At 43.1% G+C, this 10,067-nt stretch overlaps 1 protein-coding gene across 2 annotated transcripts; it reads left to right on the top strand.

Annotated features, from left to right (window-relative positions):
- The first annotated feature begins 718 nt into the window (after window positions 1-718).
- Window positions 719-7,227, top strand: LOC127306116 (uncharacterized). Of its 2 annotated transcripts, XM_051336724.2 has the most exons (5): window positions 719-813; window positions 1,010-1,842; window positions 5,019-5,135; window positions 5,242-5,663; window positions 6,716-7,227. In XM_051336724.2, exons 2-5 carry the CDS (start codon window positions 1,012-1,014, stop codon window positions 6,996-6,998), a joined length of 1,653 nt encoding a protein of 550 aa, XP_051192684.1. In that variant the 5' UTR covers window positions 719-813; window positions 1,010-1,011; the 3' UTR covers window positions 6,999-7,227. The 2 variants fall into 2 exon arrangements, with proteins under 2 accessions (XP_051192684.1, XP_051192683.1); XM_051336723.1 differs by lacking the exon at window positions 719-813 and having other exon boundaries at window positions 820-1,842.
- The last annotated feature ends 2,840 nt before the right edge of the window (window positions 7,228-10,067 follow it).

Here is a 10,067-nt window from a genome sequence, read left to right on the forward strand (position 1 = left end):
AAGCGTATACTATACCAGATTATAAACCGAAAGCCACCTCTTTCGCAACTACATACCACTCGAACCGATGTATGTCCACTAATAACAAGCATGAAGTACTTAAGCAAGGGAGAAAACTCATGCGCTACAAAAGAATGGGAAGCAACTCATTTGAGAAAGCGGAAACTGATATTTTCAGTAGTCTTACCAAAAACATTGGATATGAATGAAATCTCTAGGTGGAGATCATTCATAAGTACCAACAAGGCGACAAGCAAGAAGATTGTGCGACACATGCGACAAGCAACAGGATTGTGCGACACAAGCGACAAGCAGCGAGATTGTGCGTTACATGCTTGAATCAATGATGGTCTCCTTTATCAATGCTAAGGTTGTAACCGTTTACTTATACCGAATTATAAACCAAAAATGGCCTCTATCGCAACAACGTATCATCCAACCGCTCATCCTCAAAGCGAAAGAGGAGTAAAGCCCCAAGAGTGCACAATGATGAGTGCTACAATAAGAGGTTTCTATTAGAAGTGGGGAATGTGACTTCTTTTTTTGACATGGGAGAATTATTATAGGACTTATACTTCAACACAACAAGTGAAGCAACTCATTTTCGAAAAAAAAAAGGAAGAAGCTGACTTTTTTCTGGACAATGCTTGATCCAGACCGTGGGTTTCTTAGTCGTATATCGGGTAAAGAATCGGTTTGGGACCCGGTATGGACCCCTCGAGTCCCGGTTTCTATAAAACTCGACCCCTGACGCACGCACATCAACCGCGCCGTCACATCCCCTGACAGTCTTCCCCTTTCCTTGCAACCAAGGTACGCCCTCCTCATCTCATCTTCCTCATCCAGACCTGGTTCTTGATTCCTTCCGAATTCTTCGTACCATCCTAGCGCATAGCGAATCTTATCGATTAATGGCGATTGCCTAGTCCCTTGTTTGATCACGAGTAGATTTCAGCGCACCTTTTTTTCCCGTGGCAATTGACCCCCCTGATCTGGCTGCTCCGATTAGCCATGGTGAAGAAGAAGCCCACCAACCCGAGCGCCAAGGGCAAGGGCGCCGCGTCCGCCTCCGCGCCGCCGCCGCCCAACCCCGCCCCCGGATCGGCCAGACCCAAGAAGATTTTGAAGAAGAAGAAGAAGGTCAAGGCCGATCCGGAGAAGCAGAAGGCGGCCGCCGCTGAAGTCGCCGCCACCGCCACCGCCGAGGCATCTGCTTCGGCGCCTGCGCCGGTTCCGGTTCCGGCTCCGGCCGACGTCAGCCCCTCAGCGGCCCCTGTGGTCGCCGAGAACAACGGTGCTGACGGGAAGACGGCCGCCGAGAACAACGGTGCTGACGGGAAGATGGCCGCCGAGAACACCGGCGATGGCAGTAAGACGGCCGCCGAGAACAAGGGTGATGGCAGCAAAACGGCCACCGACAACAAGGCTGATGGCAGCAAAGCCATCGCCCAGAACAACGGCGATGACAGGAAGACGGTCACCGGGAAGAAGGGTGATGCCAGGAAGACGGCCACCGGGAGCAGCAGCGCTGACAGGAAGAAGGAGAGGCGGAGGGGAGAAGGACATGGGAGGGCGGAGGAGAAGGGGAAGAAGGACGAGGAGGAGAGGAGTTGCGCTGGCTTTATCTTCATGTGTAACGCAAAGACAAAGCCCGAGTGCTTCCAGAACAGCGTGTTTGGCTTGCCCAAGGGCAAGATAGACGTGGTGGAGAAGATCCGGACAGGGGCCAAGCTCTTCCTGTATGACTTTGACCTCAAGCTTCTCTATGGGGTGTACAAGGCGACGGCGAGAGGCAAGATGGATCTTGTGCGCCGTGCGTTCAATGGGAGGTTCCCTGCACAGGTAATTCTTAGTCCCTGTTTACGTGTTTATAGCTAGTCCATGCTTGCTTATGGTAGTAAGAAATCCCCGTTCACTGTCAGCGGATGTACAACAAGACATTATATGCCATTAAGTATGGTTTGAGTATATGTGAAAAACAACGCAAATTAATACTGCAGACAATGACATTATAGGAGTTCAATATAAAATATATCTTTTGGAAATTCGGTGTTACTCTTGTTTTAGATTGATGAAAAAAGAAGAACATATTGAAATCATTCAACAAAATTGGAAATTTAACCGTACTCATTTTCTATACAGGCTGTTAAATATGTAGGAAGTTAGTGACGCAGTAGTATAATAAATACCCACGTCACTTATATGCTTTGAATATACTGTCATGGTCATTAAGTTATATCTCCGTCTAATGCGCAAGCATGCTCTAGATTGTAAAACCTTTTTTTGTTGCTTAAGGCTATGTTTGGTTTACTGCCGATGCTGGTCCTACCAATTTTCTGGCTTGCCTGTGATATTTGTCTTCCATTTGGAACGCCACCAAAATATTGGTTTGCGCTAAACTTTATGTATACATAATTAAAATATGCCTGATTTTGTTCAATGTGAATTGGCTTGAAAATTGTACAAATTCTGCCTATCTTTTTCATGTATACCCAAGCACAAGTGGACAACTGAAAAATTCCATTCAAGTTTGAATGCACAAACTGATCTAATATGGAGAGTTGGGCTTTGGACTAAACAAAGACACGACAAACTTAGATAGACAAGTTATACGAGTAAAGTACCTTACTTTCTTCCCTCGCCATCGCTCATGTTGACCATGTTGCCAGCGGGCCGTGCACTCGTGCCCTGCATCGAGGCTCTAGATTGCCGCTGCTTCATCTCCAGTGAATATTTGGAATTGACGAATTGGAGCCTTGCGACAGATGGCACAACAGACAGGCAGCGATCAAACAAAAGACGAAACACCAGTCGAACTAGAAACGGCAATCCGATCTACTCGCAGTGTGCGTGTTGTTTCTGATTTGCAAGTCCCTGGCCCTCTTGCTGCTTGCCTGCTTCCGAATGGGCTAGTTGGCACGTTTGGGCCTAGTAGTGGTAGTTGCCTATCTGTTTGCACGATCTCATGGCAAATCAGTTGGGCCTGAAGGGGGAAACATTACGTGAGTTAAACACAGGCAGGGGGCAAAATTAGTTGTAAAAGAAAGATTAGCGTTTTAACTGGTCACTATTAAGGTGTGAGAAACATTAGTCCTGGAAAGGAAAGATTAGCGTTTTAACTGGTCGCTACTAAGGTGCGACAGAAACATTGGCGGGGGTCTCCCCCCGCTCGTCCCCCTTAACTCCATCCCTGGGTTCGGCTAGTTTGGGCTCAAACCAAGCACACCCTAAGTGCAGTGCATCCATCAGTCACCCCATACTTACCTGTTCTTACATTGGTTGAGGAATCATTTAGATGAGATCCACACGTATCACAACATAAAATGGCCAACTACTAATGAGGAAGCCACTCTTTTCCTTACTATACACTTTACTTCGACTTTGCCAATTGCCAGTTAGTGAAGCTGTCATTTTTCTTCATTATATAGTTTATTATTACTTGTTATTGCCATTTTAGATTGGTTCCTTCTTATAATACCTAATGACAACTTGTGAATCAGACTTCCTTATCTATAAAGGAAAACAGATTCCTGCATCTACAACATGAATCAACTAGTACAAACCTCGTGATATATATGAAAGATTCTAACTATGCCAGGCTCAAATATTGCACTGCAGATTTATTGGTCAGACACATGAGAGCTTTGATTTTAGCATTCACCCATTTCAGACAACATATATGGCTCAACCAAATAAGATGTTTTCCAGCGACAACGTTAACCTTTATAAGTTAACTTAAGCCTACTTTGAGCTTAGTGAAACATGAAACTGAAGTTAGATTTAGCTCCCATCAGACCCTTTGGGCTCATTGTTATTTTGTCCCCTTTGCGTTCTTTGTCTTATGCCCCTGTTTTTTTACATACATCCCTGGTGCTAGAGTACAAAATAACTTAACTTAATCCATCTTTGTGTCATTCATCACTGGTTTCTGACTGATCATTTAATGGCGTATTTGATTCCCATGACATGCAATCTCAAAGTTTTGATAGGGGTTGTGTGTTGACTGAAGAGAGAAAAACGTGAAGTTTGTTTATTGCAAGTTCAGATGCAATTGAAAAAAATTCTACTTTGATAAACTTAAAATCTGGTATGGCAACTAGCTTTATTTTCTCAAAAAACATGATTTAGTACCCACTCAAATACTATCTCGGAGAATCACAAAACAAAATGGTTATTAGCAGTATTAATTCTGATGGAAGTTTTTTTTTTAACTTATAATTCTCATGGAAATTGATTCACCAATATCTGGCATGTCCTCGTGCTAGGAAATCCTTGCCATGGTATATTATCACTAAGACAGCACAAACAATTACTAGAACATGTCGTTGAGACCAGCATGTCCTAGTGTCCAGTGTTGCGCAACAAAGTTCTAGGTGGAAGTGTGGAAATGAATAAGAAACAAAGTTTATATGAATATATGGGCCATTCTTGGAGATGTCTGCCTTGGAATCTGTTAAGTTCCACTAAAGAGGATGTGCCTGTACGGTATCTAAACCCTTCTAGAAAATCAATCTGGATCCTTGTAAGGTTAAGTAGAAATTAAGTATCGAGCCTAACTTTAATTGGTGACGAGTTCAATAGTTTCTCCGTCCTTTGGAAGAATTACTGGGAGATGACCTTATACCCATGTTTTGTAATGATATTTTTGGCAAGATATTTTAGTGACGAGGAGTACTGGTAGGGATTGAGTAACTCGCAGTGGAGCATGGTTAACACCACCGACCATGTATAACGCACCCCGTGCATAAACAGATATTATGCGTGGATCTTTATATAATACAGTTATATTTGTAGTGGAATTCTAATTTCTATATCAACCTCACATCTGATTTTTGGGTTTACCAAAATATGTGGTGAAGATCTTATCTTTTTTTATCTTGTTAATGTGGTTTTTTACCTCTCAAAGCTAACACGGACCTTCTTTTAGCATTGTTCATCTTTGGTGAAGATGAATGTTAGGGACAAGTGATGATAAGGAGGATTTTATACTATTTTAGCTAATTTGTGACTTGATGCAGGTCAAATTTAAGATTGACAAAGATTGTCTTCCTCTTCCTGAGAGTAGTTTCAAGCATGCCATCAAAGAGAACTACAGTTCAAAGGGCAAATTCACCCCACAGCTCAACTCTAGACAAGTAAGTCGTGATAATTCTTCTCTATTATGTAAATTGAAATGTGCCAAATTAGAATTAAAAACATCAATTTCAATGTTATTTACTACGATCTGGTGCTGTTTTGTAGGTTCGTAAGCTTTTAGCACTATACAAACCGATTAGCCTACATCGGTCATCTTTGCAACATGTTGAAGAATCACATCGTGTTGAAAGGCGCATGCCTCGCTATGTTGATGAAAGGCGACAGCCGCATGATTATGAAGAAAGGCGACTATCGCGACATGATGAAGATGAAAGGCGCTTATTACGACATGATGAAGAAGTGCATCACCCACGATTTGTTGAAGAGAGGAGACTAGGGTATGCTTATGAAGAAAGAAGGCCACCACACCATGTTGAAGAAATTCGACGTGCACAATTTGTTCAAGAAGTTCATGCACCAACTCATTTACCAGAGTCTCAGTATGCACCTCCAACATACTATCGCCACATTGCTCCTGCTTCTAATGATTTGTACCATCCACATCAGACCAATATGATTTATGAAAGGTGAGTGCTCAAATCACCTTATCTGATGGTATTGTATATTGTACTTTGTGTGCTAATTTATAATTTTATTACAGTAGAAAGTTTCACTCGTTAATGAAAATAGTTTCAGTCTAGACAGACAATTTGATAGATACTTCGTGCATTTCTTAGTTGAATTGTGAGTAGTGAACTTAGAAGTGCTTTGTGAGATTTTAATTGTGGGATTGTTACAAGGCTGCATTTTTTTCTTTTGACTTGGTTACTAGTTGAAGGATGGGATTTCATACCCACCAACTATTTATCAGATTGGTTGTTTGTGTGGATTTCCTATGATTGAGCCCTTGCCTTTTGGTGCTAAGTCTAAGGTAGCTAACTAGTTCACCTCTTTTTCAAAAATATAAGATAGATACTCCCTCCGTCTCGTAATATAAGATGTTATTATAAGTTTATAACCTGCTAACTCACATATGAGACAGAGGGAGTAGTTATGAATTTTATTGTATTGAAATCTGGAAATTTAGAAGAAGACAACACATCTTTAACTTGACCTTTTGGGACTTGTTTATACGCTGACTTGTCAAAGAATGGATTGCACTAGAGGCCCCTACAATTTAGGGACCTAACTGCTACTTAACTACAAGTTCGTGATCCTCAATTTTCTCTTCCTAAAAAAACTGAGTGGTTTAGCTCATCTCAGAATCTCTCCACCACAATTCTAGAGTTTACATATTTGTTTGGGAATCAATTATTGCATAGACTGAAACATTCAGGAACAAAAGGAAGAATTGCCAGGTATGAATATTTGAAGGTGTGAGTTGAGGCAAAGTTGTGTCACATGTTGAAGTGTCTTGACTTTTGTGGAAATAATACGGAACATGCTTTAATGTTTATATCATGGTGTCTTGATGATTGCGCTCTTCTATTAGTGTACATCGTGTATTATCATGAAAGCGGTGATGTGATTTAATTGTTATTTAATAGAGTAATAGAAGTCTCCTCAGTCTGCTCATATAATATACTTGCTTATATATCTGACGAATTCTGAACTTGTGTGACTTCATTTCTGCTCCCAGATCTCCAGTTGACGCAGCCAACAGGGATCCATACCTTGCAAGGGAGTACAGAGGGCCGCCGCCAGCAGAGTTCGCCGCACGCTCGGATCATGTGGATGAGCTCTACCGTTCTTACAAGCTCGTCACTCGTCCACAGGGCCTCCGCCAGGATCCGCCCTACGCGCCAGTCGCCTACGAGAACCCAAGAGCTCCTTACCCAGAAGACATCCAGCAGAGGCCTGTTTCTACAAGGGTGCCCGTGTCCTCCCTCTACTCCTTTGCTGGCGCACCAGCCTACAGATGATCATTGGCAGCAGCTGGTCCCAGCCTTAATCATTATTGCCAGCTGGTGTGGCTAATTATCTTCCGCAACTGTAGTTTATTGGATCCTTTAGATTCCGTTTGCAAGAAGTCTGATACTGGAACGTGGTCTTTGTTTCGTGTGCTGCTGAACTAGTGCGCAGCTGGATGTTAGTAACTTTCCTGAGAAAATGCTTCCGTGGTCTTGCAAATATGATCTATTTTGTTTGTTATGCAAGTGGTAGCTCTGTGCCTCTGTTTTTTGTTTCTGGATCTGTCACATGTCTCACAGAGAGGTTGCTAAAATGGCTGTTGTAGCTTATAATATGGTCGACATGTGTGCTGGTCAAATGTCTCCATAAGGAAGACTTAGGGCATGCACAATACAAGATGCTTAGGTAGGTGCTTAGAAAAATAAACCGGGTTTGTCTAAGCAAGAGTGTTTACTTACACTAGGGAGATGTCTAATTAGGCCCCTCCCATGTACAAATAACCACTTGCGCTTCATTAAACCGGTTTATTTTCATAAGCACCCAGCTAAGCATCTTATTGTACATGGCCTTATGCTGGACATGTTTTACTGGTCAAATCAGCCTGAATCCAAAGCATCCCATTCCCATGTGGCTTATATATTTGTTTGGTTCCTGGTCTTGAGTCTCAACCGCAGGCTTCCATGTTCTTAGCAGCTAGCATCTTTACTCCGGGAAGGTCCCCAGGATGCCTTTTTTTTCATCCGGATGGACGAAAACGCTTCAGTCGTGCCCCGATTCCTCGTTTTCTCCCCCGGATTAGGCTTTTCATCCGTCCGGAGAGCCAAGGCCATCCCCGGTTCCCGAGGCTCGGTCGGGGACTGATGTCTACGTTCCCCCTCCTTTCCTGTAGACAGTGTTGGGCCTCCAAGAGCAGAGGTTTGTAGAACAGCAGCAAGTTTTCCCTTAAGTGGATCACCCAAGGTTTATCGAACTCAGGGAGGAAGAGGTCAAAGATATCCCTCTCATGCAACCCTGCAACCACAAAGCAAGAAGTCTCTTGTGTCCCCAACACACCTAATAGGTGCACTAGTTCGGCGAAGAGATAGTGAAATACAGGTGGTATAAATAAGTATGAGCAGTAGCAACGGTGCCAGAAAATAGCTTGCTGGCGTGTAGTTGATGGTGGTAGTATTGCAGCAGTAGTAACACAGTAAAACAGTAAACAAGCAGTAGTAACGCAGTATTTAGGAACAAGGCCTAGGGATTACACTTTCACTAGTGGACACTCTCAACATTGATCACATAACAGAACAGATAAATGCATACTCTACACTCTTGTTGGATGATGAACGCATTGCGTAGGATTACACGAACCCTCAATGCCGGAATTAACAAGCTCCACATTTTGTTCATATTTAGTAACCTTATAGTGTAAGATAGATCAACAGACTAAACCAAGTACTAACATAGCATGCACACTGTCACCTTCATGCATATGTAGGAGGAATAGATCACATCAATATTATCATAGCAATAGTTAACTTCGCAATCTACAAGAGATCATGATCATAGCATAAACCAAGTACTAACACGGTGCACACACTGTCACCTTTACACACGTGCAGGAGGAATAGAACTACTTTAATAACTTTGCTAGAGTAGCACATAGACAAATTGTGATACAAACTCATATGAATCTCAATCATGTAAAGCAGCTCATGAGATTATTGTATTGAGGTACATGGGAGAGAGATGAACCACATAGCTACCGGTACAGCCCCGAGCCTCGATGGAGAACTACTCCCTCCTCATGGGAGCAGCAGCGGTGATGAAGATGGCGGTGGAGATGGCAGCGGTGTCGATGGAGAAGCCTTCCGGGGGCACTTCCCCGCTCCGGCAGCGTCTTGCGGAACAGAGACTCTGTCCCCCGGATCTTGGCCTCGCGATGGCGGCGGCTCTGGAAGGTTTCGTGGTTTCGTCGAACGCATCGGGGTTTCGATCCAGGGGCTTTAAATAGGCGAAGAGGCGGCGCGGGAGGGTCGAAGGGCGACGACACCATAGGGCGGCGCGGCCGGGGGCCTGGGCGCGCCGGCCTATGGTGCAGGGGCCCAGTGCCCCCTCTGGTCCTTCTCGTGTGTTACGGATGCTTCCGGTGAAAATAGGAACCAGGCGTTGATTTCGTCCGATTCCGAGAATATTTCGTTACTAGGATTTCTGAAACCAAAAACAGCAGAAAACGAGGCGGCACTTCGGCATCTTGTTAATAGGTTAGTTCCAGAAAATTCACGAATATGACATAAAGTGTGCATAAAACATGTAGATAACATCAATAATGTGGCATGGAACATAAGAAATTATCGATACGTCGGAGACGTATCAGCATCCCCAAGCTTAGTTCTGCTCGTCCCGAGCAGGTAAAACGATAACACAGATAATTTCTGGAGTGACATGCCATCATAACCTTGATCATACTATTTGTAAAGCATATGTAGTGAATGCAGCGATCAAAACAATGTATATGACATGAGTAAACAAGTGAATCATAAAGCAAAGACTTTTCATGAATAGCACTTCAAGACAAGCATCAATAAGTCTTGCATAAGAGTTAACTCATAAAGCAATAATTCATAGTAGAAACATTGAAGCAACACAAAGGAAGATGAAGTTTCAGCGGTTGCTTTCAACTTATAACATGTATATCTTCATGGATATTGTCAACATAGAGTAATATAATAAGTGCAATAAGCAAGTATGTAGGAATCAATGCACAGTTCACACAAGTGTTTGCTTCTTGAGGTGGAGAGAAATAGGTGAACTGACTCAACATAAAAGTAAAAGAATGGTCCTTCAAAGAGAAAAGCATCGATTGCTATATTTGTGCTAGAGCTTTGATTTTGAAAACATAAAGAGAGCATAAAAATAAAGTTTTGAGAGGTGTATGTTGTTGTCAACGAATGGTAGCGGGTACTCTAACCCCCTTGCCAGACAAACCTTCAAAGAGCGGCTCCCATTTTATTTTATTTTGGGTGGCACTACTTCCAACCTTTCTTTCACAAACCATGGCTAACCGAATCCTCGGGTGCCTGCCAACAATCTCATAC

The sequence above is a fragment of the Lolium perenne genome, chromosome 6 (assembly GCF_019359855.2).
Source record: "Lolium perenne isolate Kyuss_39 chromosome 6, Kyuss_2.0, whole genome shotgun sequence".
Classification (NCBI taxonomy): domain Eukaryota; kingdom Viridiplantae; phylum Streptophyta; class Magnoliopsida; order Poales; family Poaceae; genus Lolium; species Lolium perenne.

What these genes read in the sequence shown, in the direction of transcription:
- LOC127306116 (XM_051336724.2), top strand. Translation starts at nt 1,012, where the DNA reads ATGGTGAAGAAGAAGCCCACCAACCCGAGCGCCAAGGGCAAGGGCGCC. An exon ending in ATGGGAGGTTCCCTGCACAG is followed by an intron (nt 1,843 to 5,018) that starts GTAATTCTTAGT and finishes GACTTGATGCAG; the next exon opens with GTCAAATTTAAGATTGACAA. An exon ending in CACAGCTCAACTCTAGACAA is followed by an intron (nt 5,136 to 5,241) that starts GTAAGTCGTGAT and finishes GCTGTTTTGTAG; the next exon opens with GTTCGTAAGCTTTTAGCACT.